The sequence below is a fragment of the Lethenteron reissneri genome, chromosome 53, assembly GCF_015708825.2.
Source record: "Lethenteron reissneri isolate LAM-NWPU_2019-01 chromosome 53, ASM1570882v1, whole genome shotgun sequence".
Taxonomy (NCBI): domain Eukaryota; kingdom Metazoa; phylum Chordata; class Hyperoartia; order Petromyzontiformes; family Petromyzontidae; genus Lethenteron; species Lethenteron reissneri.
The window spans coordinates 1,605,693-1,627,399 of NC_083831.1; the positions used below are offsets into that span (position 1 = coordinate 1,605,693).

The window sequence follows — 21,707 nt, forward strand, 5'->3', positions numbered from 1 at the left end:
CCCTCGCTATCAGGCCCCGCCCTCACACTTTCAGCCCCCCCCCCCGCCTCTCTTCTCTTGGCCCCGCCTATCAACTTGTCGCCCCCCCCCACCGCCAACCTCCCAGTGGGGAAGTCTCCGCCCACTTCCCAACCAAGCTCCGCCCCCTCAAATTGGCCACGCCCTCCTCATGAATATGCAAATTTAGACCCGCCCACTCTGCCGCGTGGCTCCGCCCACCACACTTCCGCGAGGCCTGGTCGCGGCTAGTCCCACGGCGGGAGCGACTTAACAACAACAACAACGGCAACAACATCAACAACAACAACGTCGCATTCGTTCACACCGCAAGGGCGATGGGGGACGAGGCTCTGTTCGAGTTCCTTCACATGGAGGTCGTCTCCTACGTGTGTCACTCAGTGGCGCAAGACGACGCGGTGAGCTGAGCACTCGGTGACACCACCACAGTGACACCACCACCACAGTGACACCACCACCACCACAGTGACACCACCACAACCACAGTGACACCACCACCACCACAGTGACACCACCACCACCACCACAGTGACACCACCACCACCACAGTGACACCACCACCACCACCACAGTGACACCACCACCACCACCACAGTGACACCACCACCACCACAGTGACACCACCACCACCACCACAGTGACACCACCACCACCACAGTGACACCACCACCACCACCACAGTGACACCACCACCACCACAGTGACACCACCACCACAGTGACACCACCACCACCACCACAGTGACACCACCACCACCACAGTCACACCACCACCACAGTGACACCACCACCACAGTGACACCACCACCACAGTGACACCACCACCACCACCACAGTGACACCACCACCACCACCACCACCACAGTGACACCACCACCACCACAGTCACACCCACCACCACCACAGTGACACCACCACCACAGTGACACCACCACCACAGTGACACCACCACCACCACAGTGACACCACCACCACCACAGTGACACCACCACCACCACAGTCACACCACCACCACAGTGACACCACCACCACAGTGACACCACCACCACAGTGACACCACCACCACCACAGTGACACCACCAACACCACAGTGACACCACCACCACCACAGTGACACCACCACCACAGTGACACCACCACCACAGTGACACCACCACCACCACCACCACCACAGTGACACCACCACCACCACCACCACAGTGACACCACCACCACCAACAGTCACACCACCACCACAGTGACACCACCACCACAGTGACACCACCACCACAGTGACACCACCACCACCACAGTGACACCACCACCACCACCACAGTGACACCACCACCACCACAGTGACACCACCACCACAGTGATACCACCACCACAGTGACACCACCAACACCACAGTGACACCACCACCACCACAGTGACACCACCACCACCACAGTGACACCACCACCACCACAGTGACACCACCACCACAGTGACACCACCACCACAGTCACACCACCACCACAGTGACACCACCACCACAGTGACACCACCACCACAGCGACACCACCACCACAGTGACAACCACCACCACCACCACCACAGTGACACCACCACCACAATGACACCACCACCACAGTGACACCACCACCACCACAGTGACACCACCACCACCACAGTGACACCACCACCACAATGACACCACCACCACAGTGACACCACCACCACCACCACAGTGACACCACCAACACCACAGTGACACCACCACCACCACCACAGTGACACCACCACCACCACCACAGTGACACCACCACCACAGTGACACCACCACCACCACAGTGACACCACCACCACAGTGACACCACCACCACCACCACAGTGACACCACCAACCCACCACCACCACAGTGACACCACCACCACCACAGTGACACCACCACCACCACCACCACAGTGACACCACCACCACCACAGTGACACCACCACCACAGTGACACCACCACCACCACCACAGTGACACCACCACCACAGTGACACCACCAACACCACCACCACCACCACAGTGACACAACCACAGTGACACCACAACCACAGTGACACCACCACCAACACCACCACCACCACCACAGTGACACCACCACCACCACAGTGACACCACCACCACCACAGTGACACCACCACCACCACAGTGACACCACCACAGTGACACCACCACCACAGTGACACCACCACCACAGTGACACCACCACCACCAACACCACCACCGCCACAGTGACACCACCACCACCACAGTGACACCACCACCACAGTGACACCACCACCACAGTGACACCACCACCACAGTGACACCACCACCAACACCACCACCGCCACAGTGACACCACCACCACCAACACCACCACCGCCACAGTGACACCACCACCACCACCGTGACACCACCACCACAGTGACACCACCACCACAGTGACACCACCACTACAGTGACACCACCACCAACACCACCACCGCCACAGTGACACCACCACTACCACCACCACCACTACAGTGACACCACCACCACAGTGACACCACCACCACCACCACAGTGACACCACCACCACCAACACTACCACCACCACCAACACCACCACCACAGTGACACCACCACCACCACAGTGACACCACCACCACCACCACAGTGACACCACCACCAACACTATCACCACCACCACCACCACAGTGACACCACCACAGTGACACCACCACAGTGACACCACCACAGCGAGACCACCACCACCACAGTGACACCACCACCACCACCACCACAGTGACACCACCACCACCACCACCACAGTGACACCACCACCACCACAGTGACACCACCACCACCACAGTGACACCACTACCATCACCACCACAGTGACACCACCACCACCACAGCGACACCACCACCACCACAGTGACACCACCACCACAGTGACACCACCACCACCACCACAGTGACACCACCACCACCACCACAGCGACACCACCACCACCACCACAGTGACACCACCACCACCACAGTGACACCACCACCACCACCACAGTGACACCACCACCACCACCACAGTGACACCACCACCACCACAGTGACACCACCACCACCACCACAGTGACACCACCAACACCACAGTGACACCACCACCACCACAGTGACACCACCACCACCACAGTGACACCACCAGACAGACAGAGAGTGGAGTGGAAACAACAAATAAAAAATGTAGCAGTGGACACCTCCCAGGGGCTATGGATCGTGGTGATGATGATGATGTTACCTGCCCTACCTTATTAAGCGCCAATGCAGACATTATTGGTCACCCTATGTCCTTTTAAATCTCAACGTTCATCTTACAAAGTCCCATCACAAGAGAGAAACAACACAAATAGACAACATAGTCTTCGTGTTGTCTGTATTGACACGGCCGCACGCTGCCGTATGGACCTGAACTCAATTTCCCCGCTGAAGAATTCGGGGTGAATCGTATGGAATGGAAGGCGATGACGGTGGTGGGGGTGGGTGCTGATTCACGGTGCTGTTCACATTTTGGCGTCCTCTGGTCTAACAATGTTTGAGACGAGGCTCTAAAGAAAGCTGTCTCTGGTGTGGACCAATCAGTTTCAAAGACAAATGCATCATCATATACTGTCAGACCACAAGTATCTATGGCTAATGCAGTGACATGATGCCTTGCAAAAGGTTTCAGTTTGAGTTAACATCTTAACACAACTGTTTTGTTGCCAGAACAAAGGGGAAAACCTTTTGTTATATTTTGACACTGGCAACGGAGGTCCCATGATGTATATAAATGCATCGTCAAAACCGCCAGCCATCGCCACCCGACGCAGCCCATTCAAGCGAGGTGCGTCACGTGAGATCCAATCTCTCATCACTTGACGCGAGAAGACGTCTGCGTTGATGCCCTCTTCATCCGTGCAATCCTCGTTGGCAAATCTGCGCTTCGCTACTTTGCGAACCTCTAATTGCCTTTCAACTATCCCAAGAACGAGGATCGGAATGGGCGACACAAATCCTTCGCCATTGCAGCAGCGCCGACAAAGATTTGGGAACGACGACCGCACTGGCAACAGCAACCTTGCTTCCTCCCTTGACATCGCAAATCTTCCGCCTCGAAAACATTCAAAGCGGAAGATTCTTGCTGGAGGACTGCAGCCAAATTTGCAAAATGTGATTTAATGTATTGAGAGTTCAGTGTTAATGCACAATTTACATTGAGGCTTTACTCTGTGTGTTTGTCTTGGTGTGGTCTGTGGCTGCTGTTGTTTTACTGCCCTTTCAGAGGCTTGGTAATCGATGCAATTTGAACTTATATGCTGTATTTCTTTATTAAAGGGGTGCCAGGGTAAACATGAGGTTCGGGGTTCGATCCCGACCCTGACGCCTGCTGTATATGTGGAGTTTGCATGGTGGTGAGATGTTAACTACCTCGCCAGGTATGCAGGAAGTCAGGGGTTTGATCCCGACCCTTACGCCTGCTGTATATTTGGAGTTTGCATGGTGGTGAGATGATAACTACCTCGCCCGGTATGCAGGAAGTCAGGGGTTTGATCCCGACCCTTACGCCTGCTGTATATTTGGAGTTTGCATGGTGGTGAGATGATAACTACCTCGCCCGGTATGCAGGAAGTCGTGGGGTTTGATCCCGACCCCGACGCCTGCTCTATATTTGGAGTTTGCGTTTCTCTCTATTTCTCTCTCCCCGCGTGGTCACGTGGTATTTTTTCTCCGGGTCCTCCGGTTTTTCCTTCCACATTTATTTTGCTGCTATAAATGTCCAAATGATGAAGCCACTTTGTTGAGCTATCATTTGTGGCCAGGTCGCTTCTGAAAAATAAGTGAATACCTCCGTGGGCTTTGCCTGGTAGGATGGGAATGGTTTAGTTGTTGTATTTGTTTGTGTTTGGGGTGATTTATTTTCTTGTTCTTTTCACTCATATCTTGTTATTGTTGTAACATTCTTACCCCGTGCCCTTACTCCCCATTCATAGCTAATCAGATTCCTCCTACTGCAGTATAAATACATTTATTTTGATTCTGATGATGCAAACTCCAAATATACAGAAGACATCGTCAGGGTCGGGATCGAACCCATGACCTCGTGTATGTGAGGCAAGGTGGTTAACATCTCCCCACATCGGCCGCCCCCTCCCCTTCATAGCTCATCGGATTCCTCCTGCAGTACAAATAAAATTGATTCTGATTCCGGTTCGCTGATCCTTGCAGGAGAATGGGAAAGTCACGGCCAAGTTGGAGAACTTGGGATACAGAGGGGGACAAGGTCTGGTGGAGAGGTGAGAGATTGAAACGGTTTGTGTGGTTTTGGTTGCCGGCGGCGGTGTGGGTGACCCCCCCCCCCCCCCATCGGACACGCGCTCTGTCATCGTCAAGGACTGCTCGGTCGGCTCTTTGTGATTGCACGGAGACATCGTCAGCGACCAGACGAGACTGGATCATTGTCTAGGGAGCCCATTAAGAGAGCGGTCCGTCATTTGTCTAGAGCGGTGGTTGCTGACCAGGCGAGGGAATTAACACATTCCTGCGGAGGGAGCGGGTAGGAACGTTGGGTTGCTCGGTCAATGGCCAGGGTCAATGGCGGCATGGTGTATTCCGCAAATATGCCCGACTGTGAGGGCGGGCACAAGCCGGCGTGAGTAGGTTAAACGTCGAGTTTTATAAGGGCACCACGGGGTGACCAGCCCCTCCCCACCCAGCCCCACCCCTCCCACTCCCCTCCCAGCCCCACCCTCCCCACCCTCCTCACCCAGCCCCACCCAGCCCCTCCCCACCCTCCCCTCTCCAACCAGCCCCACCCCTCCCATTTTTGGATGCACGACGGACGGACGGACACAATAATCCCCTGTGGGCTAGTGGAACCAGGTGGTTCCTACCAGTAACATCCTCTAGCCACCGTGACGATACTCCACTCTCCTTCCCGTGGTGGAGCCATGGCTACAAGAGTTGCCCTCCAACCCTCCCTCCCAACCTGGGGTTACGCAGACCCCTGGGTAGGGCACGTTGCAATGTCCCAGAGGGGTACGCGAGGTGATTTATAAATGTGTGAAATTATGTCCTATACATGAGTGTCGTTGGTGAATGATCACGTTGTATTAATCTGCCGATATAAAATAACTAAGGTAAAATGTTAATCAATACGGTAACCTTGAACCATATAAAAGACCTCCCCAATCTCATTGATTGTAAACAATGTTGGTTTGCAAGAGTAACCAGTGAGTGTGAACTTATTACGTCACACAGAGCAGAGCGTCCGTTGATTTTAGTTTTTTATTCACTCGCATTTCCTGGCAGCTAGTTAGGGATAGCCTCAGAAAATGGACAATTGCCCATAGACTCAACACTGCCCATAGACTCAACACTGCCCATAGACTCAACACTGCCCATAGATTTAACACTGCCCATAGACTCACCACTGCCCATAGACTCAACACTGCCCATAGATTCAACACTGCCCATAGACTCACCACTGCCCATAGACTCAACACTTGCCCATAGACCCAACACTGCCCATAGACTCACCACTGCCCATAGACTCAACACTTGCCCATAGACCCAACACTGCCCATAGACTCAACACTGCCCATAGACTCAACACTGCCCATAGTCTCAACACTGCCCATAGACTAAACACTGCCCATATAATCAACACTGCCCATAGTCTCAACACTGCCATAGACTCAACACTGCCCATAGACTCACACTGCCCATATACTCAACACTGCCCATAGACTCAACACTGCCCATTTACTCAACACTGCCCATAGACTCAACACTTGCCCATAGACTCAACACTTGCCCATAGACCCAACACTGCCCATAGACTCACCACTGCCCATAGACTCAACACTTGCCCATAGACCCAACACTGCCCATAGACTCAACACTGCCCATAGACTCAACACTGCCCATAGTCTCAAGACTGCCCATAGACTCAACACTGCCCATAGTCTCAACACTGCCCATAGTCTCAACACTGCCCATAGACTCAACACTGCCCATAGACTCAACACTGCCCATAGTCTCAACACTGCCCATAGACTCAACACTGCCCATAGTCTCAACATTTGCCCATAGACTCAACACTACCCATAGACTCAACACTGCCCATAGACTCAACACTGCCCATAGTCTCAACACTGCCCATAGACTCAACACTACCAATTAACTAACACTACCCATAAACTCAACACTGCCCATAGACTCAACACTGCCCATAGACTCAACACTGCCCATAGTCTCAACACTGCCCATAGACTCAACACTACCAATTAACTAACACTACCCATAAACTCAACACTGCCCATAGACTCAACACTGCCCATAGTCTCAACACTGCCCATAGTCTCAACACTGCCCATAGTCTCAACACTGCCCATAGACTTAACACTGCCCATAGACGCAACACTGCCCATAGACTCAACACTGCCCATAGACTCAGCACTGCCCATAGACTCAACACTGCCCATAGACTCAACACTGTGTGGGGGGCGGTAGTGTAGCGGTTATCGCTACGCTGCGCTACGATCTCGGCGACCCGAGTTCGATTCCCGCTCACGGACCAACACCGGTGACGATTATCTCAACCGGTCCTGAGTCTCCCCGAGGTCGACTCAACCTCAAATGAATAACCTAGTTCGGTTTGTAAACATTGCCACTAGGGAGACAAAGGCGGCCGGGCGTGGTGCTGGCCACCCACTCCTTCGTGTGCCGTGCCGGCCTTCATAGGTGCTGCTCGCAAACAGCACTTGCCCCAACGAGTCTGTTAAGGCTATACGGTGGATCTTTATCTTTGTGTGAGTAAGTGTGTGTGTCTGCATTAGACTTAATCCCAGCTGATCTAGCATGGCTGTTGTTACAGCAGGATTATTGCTTTGTGTGCGTACGTGTCCCTGTGCGTGTCAGTCCGTGTGTCCCTGTGTGTGTGTGTCCATGCCGCTCGCTAACCACACTTGCCCCAACAGTCTGTTAAGGCTACACGGGGGGGGGGGGGAACTTTGCCTTTGCGTCAGGTTTACCCGCGACAGCCCCCGCTTCAAGGATGAGCTCGACGTGATGAAGTTCATCTGCAAGGACTTCTGGACGAGCGTCTTCAAGAAGCAGATCGACAACCTGCGGACCAACCACCAGGTGTCCCCACGCGCACGCTGCAGCTGTGCACACTGACTAACGCGTTTCCTTAGAGCTGCTGCTTGTTGTTGTTGTGTTTAGTTTGTTGACCTTCTCCTCCCCCGCACCTCCGCTTAGCGCGGTTGGCTACCTACGGCGCGAAAGAAGTTTAACACACGTACACTGCATTACACACTACAATACACACTACACGAGACATTGCAATACACTATACACTACGCTACACACCACACTCCGAAACATCACAATATACCAAGATGAAAACTCTTTTCTCTAGAGCTGCTTTGTGTGTTTAGTTTGTTGTCCTTCTCCCCGCACCTCCGATTAGCACGTTTGGCTACGTACGGCGTGAAAGAAATTCAACATACGTACGCACATACATACCACGTCGCTTGTGCCAGGCTAGGTGCACTTTGAGGCCGTCGCGTGAAGTGTGGAAGGCTCTCGCTGCTGGGCAGCAGGAGGTCACGGGGGACCGAGGCAGGTGCCATGGGTTGGCTAACTTGAGATGACTGGCCGATGCACCACCTGTGCCCCCCCCCCCGTTTTGCCACCTCGCTGCATCATCTCAACCCTTTCCCCCTTTCCGAGGCGTCTGCGAGTTGCAGGGTGGGATGGTCGCGTTCGCCGCCGCATCTCGGAACGCGCGAGCGGGTTCGGCGTTAATCGTATTTAGAGAGGCTTGGTCGTAGCGCCGTTCATTATCAAGACGCTGTACTCACCGTTGTAGAATTGCAGTGGACGCCTACAGGAATTTCTGCCCATGGAGTTTGATGATGATGACGATGAAGACGATCTACTCACCGCAGAGAACCGTAGCGTCACGACCGCCAGCACTCGACCATAGCCGGCACCAACACTGTGCCACTCGCCCTCCTGCATGGCCTTGCGGGAGCCTCGGTAGCGATAAAAGTAATGAGATTTTTGTTCTCACGGTTCCGTTCCGATGATGCTCCATCACTTGTTTAAAATGCGTGGCACTGTTGGTGTCTGTGTGTAAGTCCGTTACAAGGGGTAGTGTAGCGGTGAGCGCGCTGCGCTATGAACCCGGCGACCCGAGTTTGATTTCCGCTCACGGCCAAGACCAGTGATGATTATCTTAACCGGGCCTGGGCCTTTCCCCCTAGGTCGACTCGGCCTTAAATGGGTACTTGGTGAGACGTGGACACGTCACCACTAGGGAGACAAAGACGGCCGGGCGTGGTGCTGGCCCCCCACCTCCTTCGTGTGCCGTGCCGCCCTTCATAGGTGCTGCTCGCTAACAGCACTTGCCCCAACAGTCTAAGGCTACACGGGGGACCTTTGTCTTCGTAATTATTATCACTGCACTTGCTTACGCACGGAAAGCCGAGGGGAGGTGATTGGTGCTGCTGTGTGAAATAGCGCGGTTGGCTTTACGTACGGTGCGAAAGAAGTTCAACGTGCGTGTGTGTGTGCCCATAGACTCACACTACCCATAGACTCACACTGCCCATAGACTCACACTGCCCATAGACTCACACTGCCCATAGACTCAACACTGCCCATAGACTCACACTACCCATAGACTCACACTGCCCATAGACTCACACTGCCCATAGACTCACACTGCCCATAGACTCAACACTGCCCATAGACTCACACTACCCATAGACTCACACTGCCCATAGACTCACACTACCCATAGACTCACACTACCCATAGACTCACACTGCCCATAGACTCACACTACCCATAGACTCACACTGCCCATAGACTCACACTACCCATAGACTCACACTACCCATAGACTCACACTGCCCATAGACTCACACTACCCATAGACTCACACTACCCATAGACTCACACTGCCCATAGACTCACACTACCCATAGACTCACACTACCCATAGACTCACACTGCCCATAGACTCAACACTGCCCATAGACTCGAGCACTGCCCGTAGACTCAACACTGCTCATAGACTCAACACTGCCCATAGACTCAACACTGCCCATAGACTCAACACTACCCATAGACTCACACTACCCATAGACTCACACTGCCCATAGACTCAACACTGCCCATAGACTGAGCACTGCCCGTAGACTCAGCACTGCCCATAGACTCAACACTGCCCGTAGACTCAACACTGCCCATAGACTCAACACTGCCCGTAGACTCAACACTGCCCGTAGACTCAACACTACCCATAGACTCAACACTGCCCATAGACTCAGCACTGCCCGTAGACTCAACACTACCCATAGACTCAGCACTGCCCATAGGCTTAACACTGCCCGTAGACTCAACACTGCCCATAGACTCAACACTGCCTCTGCACATGAAGCAGTCCCCCTCCTTATCCTCCTTCCGTTCTCCCTAAGCCTCACCGCCTCTTCCCTTCCTCTTCCCCTCCACTGCGTCCCGTCCCTCCCCTGTAGCCCCTTCTGTGCCCCCCCCCCCCCCCCCCCCCGTGTGCCCTCTGTCACGCTCACTCGCTCACTCACTCCTCGGCGCTTGCACCGCCCTTGGCGTCCAAATCACTCGAGTGACGTTCCTTACCGCTTTTAAACTCCATTGCAGAGCCTCTTGAGCTGCGAAAGTGCGCTCTATGACTAATTGTGTAAAATGACTTAGGACCCTAACGGCAGCTGTGAGCAATTCCCCGCACCTCCGTTTCGCGCGGTTGGCTACGTACGGTGCGATAGAAGTTCAACGCCAGCGCCCCCCATTCGCCACTCAAGTGACGACTTCCGACGTCACCCGCGCCGCGCCTGTGCCAGGCTAGGTGCACTTTGAGGCCACGCGAAGTGTCGAAGGCTCGCTGCTCGCAGGAGGAGATCCACGGGACAGACCCAGCATGTGGCATGGGTGTTGACCGACTGAGACGACTGGCAGATGCACCTATGATCCCCCGTGTAGCCTTAACAGACTGTTGGGGCAAGTGCTGTTAGCGAGCACCTACGAAGGCCGGCACGGCGCAACGAGGGGGTGGGTGGCCAGCACCACGCCCGGGCCGCCTTTGTCTCCCCAGTGGCGATGTTGCTACGCGCCGTACCAGGTAACACATTTGAGGCTGAGTCGACCTAGGGGAGGCCCAGGACCCGTTCGGATAATCGTCACCGGTGTTGGCCTTGAGCGGAAATCGAAGTCGGGTCGCCAGGTTCATAGCGCAGCGCGCTAACCGCTACACCACCGCTTCCCACTTACACACAAACATCAAAAGATCCCCCATATAGCCTGTAGCAGACTGTAGGGGCAAGTGCTGTTAGCTAGCAACCGATGAAGGCCGGCACGGCACACGAGGGGGTGGGTGGCCAGCACCACGCCCGGCCGCCTTTGTCTCCCCAGTGGCGATGTTTACGTGCCGCACCAGGTTACTAATTTGAGGCCGAGTCGACCTAGGGGAGGCGCAGGACCGGCCCGGATAGATAATCGTCACCGGTGTTTGGTGTCCGTGAAGCGGGATTCGAACTCGGGGTGGCCGCGTTCGCTGCGCTAACCGCCACTACACTACCGCTACCTACCACCCGCCAATGCACCTACCCACATAGCGGTTAGTCGGGCGGGCAGTTGCGGGAGCTGCACCTTTAGCCGCGTTACGGTCGCCCGCCTCTCCAAGCGTCACCTTCCAAAATCCATGGCAAAAAAAAGGTCACGGAGGCTGGGCCGTTCCAGGGTGGATTAGGGGTTAGTCCCGTCGGGTGGCGTGCAAATATTGAAAAATACCACAGCAATCATAATCTCCACCACCCACCCACCCACCTTTCTCATTCAATAATTCTGGGCATCATTAAAAAGTAATAATAATAATATAAAAATTTGTGATTGTCGCAGAAGTAATGAGTTTTTCTGCCGCGATCCAATTCTGCTCGGGCGGTGCTGCAGAGGTCTCCCGCATTAATCCCAGCTGATCTCGCCGTGGCTGTTGTTACAGTGGTTGTTATTGTTTTGTTTGTCTGCGTGTGTGTGTGTGAGTGTGTGAGACGGAGGGAGGGTGGGCGGGCACGCGCGCGCGTGTGTAGAGAGCGTGTGTGAGAGAGCGTGTGTGTGTGTGAGAGAGCGTGTGTGTGTGTGAGAGAGCGTGTGTGTGTGTGAGAGTGTGTGTGTGAGAGTGTGTGTGTGAGAGAGAGTGTGTGTGTGAGAGAGAGAGAGTGTGTGAGAGTGTGTGTGTGTGTGAGAGAGAGAGCGTGTGTGTGTGTGAGTGTGTGTGAGAGTGTGTGTGTGAGAGAGAGCGTGAGAGTGTGTGTGTGTGAGAGTGTGTGTTTGAGAGAGCGTGAGAGTGTGTGTGTGTGTGAGAGTGTGTGTGTGTGAGAGTATGTGTGTGAGAGAGCGTGTGTGTGTGTGTGTGAGAGAGAGAGCGTGAGAGTGTGTGTGTGTGAGAGTGTGTGTGTGTGTGAAGGGGAGCGGTAGTGTAGCGGTTAGCGCGCTGCGCTATGAACCTGGCGACCCGGGTTCGATTCCCGCTCACGGCTAACACCAGTGACGATTTTCTGAACCGGTCCTGGGCCCCCCCTAGGTCGACTCAGCCTTAAATGAGTACCTGGTGCGGTGTGTAAACATAGCGACTGGGGAGACAAAGGCGGTGGGGCGTGGTGCTGGCCACCCACCCCCTCGTGTACCGTTCTGGCCTTCATAGGTGCTCGCTAACAGCACTTGCCCCTACAGTCTGTTAAGGCTATACGGGGGATCTTTGTGTGTGTGAGAGTGTGTGTGTGAGAGAGCGCGCTGCGCTATGAACTCGGCTACCCGAGTTCAATTCCCGCTCACGGCCAACATCAGTGACGATTACCTGAACATATCCTGGGCCTCCCCTAGGTCTACTCAGCCTCAACTGAGTACCTGGTGCAGTCATGTAAACATCGCCACTGGGGAGACAAATGCGGCCGGGCGTGGTGCCGGCCACCCACTCGCTTGTGTCCCGTGCCGGCCTTCATCAGTGCTCGCTAACAGCACTTTCCCCAGCAGTCTGTTAATCCTCTACCGGGGATCTTTGTCTTTGTGTGAGTGTGTGTGTGTTCTCCTTAATCCCAGATGATCTAGCATGGTTGCTATTACAGTGGCATTATTGTTTTGTTTGTGTGTGTGTACGCGTCCCTGTGTGTGTCTGTCCATGCGTGTCACTGTTGGTCTGTGCGTGTCCCTGTGTGTCCGTGCTTGTCCCTGTGTGTCTGTGCGTGTCCCTGTGTGTCTGTCCGTGTCCCTGTGTGTCTGTGCTTGTCCCTGTGTGTCTGTGCGTGTCCCTGTGTTTCTGTGTGTCTGTGCGTGTCCCTGTGTGTCCATGCTTGTCCCTGTGTGTCTGTGCTTGTCCCTGTGTGTCTGTGCATGCCCCTGTGTCTGTGCGTGTCCCTGTGTGTCTGTGCGTGTCCCTGTGTGTCCGTGCCCCTGTGTGTCCGTGCTTGTCCCTGTGTGTCCGTGCGTGCCCCTGTGTGTCTGTGCGTGTTCTTGTGTGTCTGTGCATGTCCCTGTGTGTCCGTGCGTGTCCCTGTGTGTCTGTGCGTGTCCCTGTGTGTCTGTGCGTGTCCCTGTGTGTCTGTGCGTGTCCCTGTGTGTCTGTGCGTGTCCCTGTGTGTCCGTGCAGGTTCCTGTGTGTGTCTGTCTGTGCGTGTCCCTGTGTGTCCGTGCTTGTCCCTGTGTGTCCGTGCTTGTCCCTGTGTGTCTGTGCGTGTCCCTGTGTGTCTGTGCGTGTCCCTGTGTGTCTGTGCGTGTCCCTGTGTGTCCGTGCGTGTCCCTGTGTGTGTCTGTCCGTGCGTGCCCTGTGTGTCTGTGCGTGTCCGTGTGTCCGTGCTTGTCGCTGTGTGTCCGTGCGTGTCCCTGTGTGTCCGTGCATGTCCCTGTGTGTGTCTGTCCATGCGTTCCTGTTGGTCTGTGAGTGTCCGTGCGTGTCCCTGTGTGTCTGTCCGTGCGTGTCCCTGTGTGTCCGTGCGCGTCCCTGTGTGTGTCTGTCCGTGCGTGTCCCTGTGTGTCTGTGCGTGTCCCTGTGTGTCCGTGCGTGTCCGTGCGTGTCCCTGTGTGTGTCTGTCCGTGCGTGCCCCTGTGTGTCTGTGCGTGTCCCTGTGTGTCCGTGCTTGTTCCTGTATGTGTCTGTCCGTGCGTGTCCCTGTGTGTCTGTGCGTGTCCCTGTGTGTCCCTGCGTGTCTGTGTGTGTCTCAGTGTTTGTCCGTGTGTGTCCCCGTGTCAAATGAGTCCCTGGTGCAGTGTGTAAAAACATCGCCACCGGGGAGACAAAGGCGGTTGGGCGTGGTGCTGGCCACCCACCCCCCGTGTGCCGTTCCGGCCTTCATAGGTGCTCCTCGCTCAGAGCACTTGCCCCAACAGTCTGTTAAGGCTACATGGGGGATCTTTGTCTGTCTGTGTGCGTGTGTCCGTGCGTGTCCGTGTGTGTCCGTGCGTGTCCGTGTGTGGCAGGGCGTCTACGTGCTACAAGACAACCGGTTTCGTATGCTGACTCAGATTTCCTGCGGGAAACAGTATCTGGAGCACGCCCCTAAGGTGAGTAAGCCTTGCTGTTGTTGTGAGCGTTGTTGTTGTGAGTATTGTTGTTAGCGCTGTTGTTGTAGTTATGAGCGTTTTTGTGGTTGTGAGCCTTTTTGTGGTTGTTGTGAGTATTGTTGTTGTAAGCGTTGTGATTGTGAGCGTTGTTGTTAGCATTGTTGTTGTGTGCCTTGTTGTTGTGAGCATTGTTGTTGTGAACGTTGTTGTAGCATTGTTGTTGTTGTGAGAATTGTTATTGTGAGCATTGTTGTTAGCATTGTTGTTATTGCGATTGTTGTTGTTGTGAGCGTTGTTATTGTTGTTGTGAGCGTTGTTCGTGTTTTCCACCTATTTACCCAGGAAGGCCTCACCGAGTCTCCGCGAGTCTCGTTTTTGCAGTTGGGGGTGTCATGCTGAAACTGCTCCTCTGACTGTTGCTGCTACTGCTGCTGCTACTGCTGCTACTTCTACTGTTGCTGCTACTGTTGCTGCTACTGTTGCTACTACTGCTGCTAATGCTGCTGCTGCTACTGTTGCTGCTATTGTTGCTGCTACTGCTGCTAATGCTGCTACTGCTACTGTTGCTGCTACTGTTGCTGCTACTGCTGCTACTACTGCTGCTAATGCTGCTACTTCTACTGCTGCTACTACTACTGCTGCTAATGCTGCTACGACTGCTACTACTGCTGCTACTGCTGCTAATGCTGCTACTGCTGCTACTACTTCTGCTGCTACTACTACTACTGCTGCTACTACTGCTGCTACTACTACTACTGCTGCTACTACTGCTGCTGCTACTACTACTGCTGCTGCTACTGCTACTACTGCTCCTACTACTGCTGTTGCTACTGCTGCTAATTCTGCTACTACTGCTGCTGCTACTACTGCTGCTCCTACTACTACTGCTGCTACTGATACTTCTACTGCTGCTGCTTCTACTACTGATACTGCTGCTACTGCTGCTGCCACTGCTGCTGCTACTACTGTGACTGCTGCTCCTACTATTGCAGCTGCTACTACTGCTATTGCTGCTCCTCCTACTACTACTGCTGCTGCTACTGCTGCTGCCGTGAGCAAACCCCACTGAGTAATTTCCAGGGGATGTACCAGCATTGTGCTGTTTGGGTCAATAGCGGTAACGCTGTACGGGTTTGAAAGTACTTTTTCTACGCGGCAAAGAACCCGGAGAAAAAGCCACGTAGATGAGAGGGAGAGAACATACAAACTACGCACAGACTCGCACAGAGACCCATAGACTCACACGGAGATCCATAGACTCACACAGGGACCCATAGACTCACACAGAGACCCATAGACTCACACAGGGACCCATAGACTCACACATACACCCTTAGACTCACCCTGTGCCCCATAGACTTATGCAGAGACCCACAGACTCGCACAGAGACCCACAGACTCGCACAGAGACCCACAGACTCACACAGGGACTGATATAGCCCACAGGGACCCATAGACTCATACAGACTCAGTCAAGGTCGGTCAGGGTCACTCAGGGCCAGGGTCACTCCAGTTCAGGGTCACTCCAGTTCAGGGTCACTCCAGTTCAGGGTTATTCAAGGTCAGGGTCATGCCAGTTCAGGGTTATTCAAGGTCAGGGTCACTCCAGTTCAGGGTCACTCAGGGTCAGGGTCACTCAGGGTCAGGGTCACCCAGCAGAGGAAGGAACGGGGGACATTGGGGGCTGCCTCTGCCCGGCAGTGGCCGACAATGACGACGACAGCAGCAGCAGCACTTGCCCCCAGCGGTCCGTGTGGGCTACACGGGGGATCTTTGTCTGTGCGTGCGTGCAGTTCCTGGCCTTCACGTGCGGCATGGTGAGAGGAGGCCTCTCCAACCTGGGCATCAACAGCGTCGTGACGGCAGAGGTGTCGGTCATGCCCGCCTGTGAGTGGCCCTCGCAAACACAAAGGTCCCCCACCCCGTGTAGCCTGCCACAGACTTGGGGGCAAGTGCCCGGCAGCAGGAGGGGGAGGGTCAGCACCAAGCCAGGCCGCCTTTGTCTTGCTATGGTGCCGACGTTTACACATCGCAGCTGTGTTTTTCATTTGAGGCTGAGTCGACCTAGGGGAGGTCTAGGACCCGGTTCAGATAATTGGCCGTGAGCGGGAATCGAACTTCGGGTCGCCTGGTTCGTAGCGCAGCGCGCTAACCACGACACTACCGCTCCCACAAAGACAAAGATCCCCCATGTAGCCTTAACAGACTGTTGGGGCAAGTGCTGTCAGCGAGCCGGCACGGCACACGAGGGGGTGGGTGGTCAGCACCACACTCGGCCGCCTTTGTCTCCCCAGTGGCCATGTTTACACACCATACCAGGTGACTCATTTGACGCTGAGTCGACCTAGGGGAGGCCCAGGACAGATAATCTTTACTGGGTGTTGGCCATGAGCGGGAATCAAACTCGGGTCGCCGGGTTCAAAGCGCAGCGCGCTAACCGCTACACCACCGCTCCTGCTGGAAGAAGACCCCGTAACCTTTATCTTCAGTTTGGGATGTGATTGTAAACACTCATTCACTGGCCAACACCTTCATACGGAGAGGACCGCAGAGCTTGGGGGATGATGGGCGGGGGCAGTTTGGCGGTGGGCATCGCTGCCGCTGCCGCTGCTGCTGCCTCGGCACTCATCTGTGGTTCCTCCTCCTGGTGCTTCTGAGTCGTCCTCTCTCTCTCTGAGTCGTCCTCTTTCTCTCTCTCTTTGAGTCGTCCTCTCTATCAGTCGTCCTCTCTTTCTTTGTGAGTCGTCCTCTCTCAGTCGTCCTCTCTGTCTCTGAGTCGTCCTCTCTCTGTCTCTCTGAGTTGTCCTCTCTCTCTGAGTCGTTCTCTTTCTCTGAGTTGTCCTCTCTCTCTGAATCGTCCTCTCTCTCTGAATCGTCCTCTCTGAATCGTCCTCTCTCTCTCTGAGTCGTCCTTTCTCTCTCTCTGAATCGTCCTTTCTCTCTGAATCGTCCTCTCTCTCTCTCTCTGAGTCATCCTTTCTCTCTCTGAGTCATCCTTTCTCTCTCTCTGGGTCGTCCTCTCTCTCTCTCTGAGTCTTCATCTCCCTGTCTCTCTGAGTCGTCCTCTCTCTGTCTCTCTGAGTCGTCCTTTCTCTCTGAGTCGTCCTTTCTCTCTCTCTGAGTCGTCCTCTCTCTGTCTCTCTGAGTCGTCCTCTCTCTGTTTCTCTGAGTCGTCCTCTCTCTCTCTCTGAGTCTTCCTCTCTCTCTAAATCGTCCTCTTTCTCTCTCTTTGAGTCATCCTTTCTCTCTCTCTGAGTCGTCTTCTCTCTCTCTGAGTCGTCCTCGGAGACAGAGAGAGACAGAGAGCAAGATACAATGAATCATCATTGATTCTATCTTTCTTGTGATGTGTGCGTGCGTGCGTCTGACAGGTAAATTTCAGGTGATGATACAGAGGTCCTGAGCGTCTGTGGATGAACATCTCCACCAGGGGAGGGAGACCCGGCGGTGCAGAGGTCAACAGGCTGAGCCGGCAACCTCCAGAGAACGCGAATTCGAATCTGGGGGAAGCTGTCTACGATTAAAGCCGGGTTCTCAAGCGCAGGGAGGTTGATGGTCTCTCAGTCCGATCGCCAATGACTCACGAAGAGACCCGTAGACTCACATAGAGACCCGTAGACTCAGGCAGAGATCCGACGACTCGCATAGAGACACATCGACTCACACAGAGACATAGAATCACACAGACACATTGAATCACTGAGTGTCCTAAAGACTCACGCAGAGACCCGTAGACTCACATAGAGACCCGTAGACTCACATAGAGACCTGTAGATTCATGCAGAGATCCGACGACTCGCATAGAGACACATCGACTCACACAGAGACATAGAATCACACAGACACATTGAATCACTCAGTGTCCTAAAGACTCACGCAGAGACCCGTAGACTCACATAGAGACCCGTAGACTCATGCAGAGATCCGTAGACTCACACAGAGACCCATAGACTCGCACAGAGACCCATAGACTCGCACAGAGACCCATAGACTCGCACAGAGACCCATAGACTCGCACAGAGACCCATAGACTCACACAGAGACCCATAGACTCACACAGAGACCCATAGACTCGCACAGAGACCCATAGACTCGCACAGAGACCCATAGACTCGCACAGAGACCCATAGACTCACACAGAGACCCATAGACTCACACAGAGACCCATCGACTCACACAGAGACCCATAGACTCACACAGAGACCCATAGACTCACACAGAGACCCATAGACTCGCACAGAGACCCATAGACTCACACAGAGACACATAGACTCACACAGAGACCCATAGACTCACACAGAGACACATAGACTCACACAGAGACCCATAGACTCACACAGAGACCCATAGACTCGCACAGAGACCCATAGACTCGCACAGAGACCCATAGACTCACACAGAGACACATAGACTCACACAGAGACCCATAGACTCACACAGAGACACATAGACTCACACAGAGACACATAGACTCACACAGAGACCCATAGACTCACACAGAGACCCATAGACTCGCACAGAGACCCATAGACTCACACAGAGACCCATAGACTCGCACAGAGACACATAGACTCGCACAGAGACCCATAGACTCACACAGAGACACATAGACTCACACAGAGACCCATAGACTCACACAGAGACACATAGACTCACACAGAGACCCATAGACTCACACAGAGACCCATAGACTCACACAGAGACACATAGACTCACACAGAGACCCATAGACTCACACAGAGACCCATAGACTCGCACAGAGACCCATAGACTCGCACAGAGACCCATAGACTCACACAGAGACACATAGACTCACACAGAGACCCATAGACTCACACAGAGACACATAGACTCACACAGAGACCCATAGACTCACACAGAGACCCATAGACTCACACAGAGACACATAGACTCACACAGAGACCCATAGACTCGCACAGAGACCCATAGACTCACACAGAGACCCATAGACTCACACAGAGACACATAGACTCACACAGAGACCCATAGACTCACACAGAGACCCATAGACTCGCACAGAGACCCATAGACTCGCACAGAGACCCATAGACTCACACAGAGACACACAGACTCACACAAAGACACATAGACTCACACAGAGACACACAGACTCACACAAAGACACATAGACTCACACAGAGACACACAGACTCACACAGAGACACACAGACTCACACAAAGACACATAGATTAACACAGTGACCCATCGACTCACGTAGACTGAGCTGTGATGAAAATGTCGCGTGTTGATGGTCACCAATGGCTGCACGCAAAATAAATTCTGTAAAATATTAAAATTTGGTTCCTCACTGAATGCTGTCGAATCTCAGCGCTGAGAATGAATTTGTTCGCTGCGATCGTCATTCGTGACGTGAGGCCACCGCGCTCATGCTGCACGGTGGAGGAGCTACCGGCCAATTACACGCCTTGCGCGAGGGGGCAACGCTCGATCCCCCCGCCCCCTTCTCCTGGCAGAGCCAGCGGGTACGGCGCTACCTCGACGCTGACCCACGGGTAGAAGGGAGTTTCACAGCACCATCTGTGTGTGAGCCACCAACCTCTCGCTGCGGCCTCCACAGCGCTGGGTTGCAGGCAGCCACGTGGAGCAGCGTGGCCACGGCCGTGATGTTTTTTTCGGGCCAAATGTCGCAGATTTCCGATGTTTCTGCTGGATCCTAAAATCTGGCCCCACATTGCAGTCGGACACCGAACGATTTCCCACCTCCGCCCACCTCCACCCACCACCACCCACCACCACCCACCACCACCCACCACCACCCACCACCACCCACCACCACCCACCTCCCCCCACCTCCACCCACCACCTCCACCCACCTCCGCCCACCACCGCCCACCTCCACCCACCTCCACCCACCACCACCCACCTCCCACCACCTCCCCCCACCTCCACCCACCACCTCCACCCACCTCCGCCCACCCACTACCGCCCAACTCCGCGCAGCTCCGCCCACCTCCACCCCCCCGCCCACCTCCACCCACCACCACCCACCACCACCCACCTCCACAAACCTCCACCCACCTCCGCCCACCTCCACCCACCACCTCCATCCACCTCCACGCACTACCTCCACCCACCTCCGTCCACCTCCACCCACCACCGCCCACCCAGCGGTCTACTCGTCTCTCCCAGTGGGGGGTTGTGCCTGGACTCACGATGCGAGTCGTCGTGTTGTCCCCGTCCCCGTGTGGGGGGTGTTTGTTCCCCACGAGCGCACTGAACATTCCCTTCTCGTTTGCACACAAACATTAATAATCGATTCCCGAGCGTAAACGTTGATTGGGGTCGATGTTCATCAATAGATATTTACAAGATACACACACCTCCCTCCCCCTACACACACACCTCGCCATACACACACACACACCTCCATCCCCCACCCCACACACGCCGCTACGCACACACACCGCTACACACACACCGCTACACACACACATACCTCCCTCCCCCACCCCACACACACACCTCACCATACACACACACCTCCATCCCCCACCCCACACACCGCTACACACACACACCGCCACACACACACACACACCGCTACACACACACACACCTCCCCCACCCCACACACACACCTCACCATACACACACACCTCCATCCCCCACCCCACACACGCCGCTACGCACACACACCGCTACACACACACACACCGCTACACACACACATACCTCCCTCCCCCACCCCACACACACACCTCACCATACACACACAAACACACCTCCCCCCCACACACACCGCTCCACACACATCGCTCCACACACATCTCACCATACACCTCACACACCGTTACACACACACTTCCCCCAACACACACACACACCTCGTATACCTCACCAGACACACACAAACATCTGTCTTTCCAGTGGCGATGTTCACTACACACCGCACCAGGTACTGTTTTGAGGCTGAGTCGACCTAGGGGAGGCCCAGGGCCGGTTCAGATAATCATCACCGGTGTTGGTGGCCGTGAGCGGGAATCGAACTCGGGTTGTGGGGTTCATAGCGCAGCGTAGCGCTAACCTCTCCACGACCG

General features: G+C 54.6%; 1 protein-coding gene across 1 annotated transcript; it reads left to right on the forward strand.

The window, feature by feature from the left end:
* The first annotated feature begins 210 nt into the window (after window positions 1-210).
* On the forward strand, window positions 211-19,962 carry LOC133356355 (trafficking protein particle complex subunit 6b-like). The gene is made up of 6 exons (XM_061573833.1): window positions 211-416; window positions 5,256-5,323; window positions 8,057-8,174; window positions 14,544-14,627; window positions 16,421-16,514; window positions 17,999-19,962. Exons 1-6 carry the CDS (start codon window positions 336-338, stop codon window positions 18,028-18,030), a joined length of 477 nt encoding a protein of 158 aa, XP_061429817.1. The 5' UTR covers window positions 211-335; the 3' UTR covers window positions 18,031-19,962.
* Window positions 19,963-21,707: the final 1,745 nt, after the last annotated feature.

Bases quoted from the DNA above. Each gene is read 5' to 3' on its own strand.
- LOC133356355 (XM_061573833.1), top strand. From the start codon at position 336: ATGGGGGACGAGGCTCTGTTCGAGTTCCTTCACATGGAGGTCGTCTCC. The intron at 8,175-14,543 runs GTGTCCCCACGC...CGTGTGTGGCAG, and splicing joins ACCTGCGGACCAACCACCAG to GGCGTCTACGTGCTACAAGA. The intron at 16,515-17,998 runs GTGAGTGGCCCT...TGCGTCTGACAG, and splicing joins GGTGTCGGTCATGCCCGCCT to GTAAATTTCAGGTGATGATA.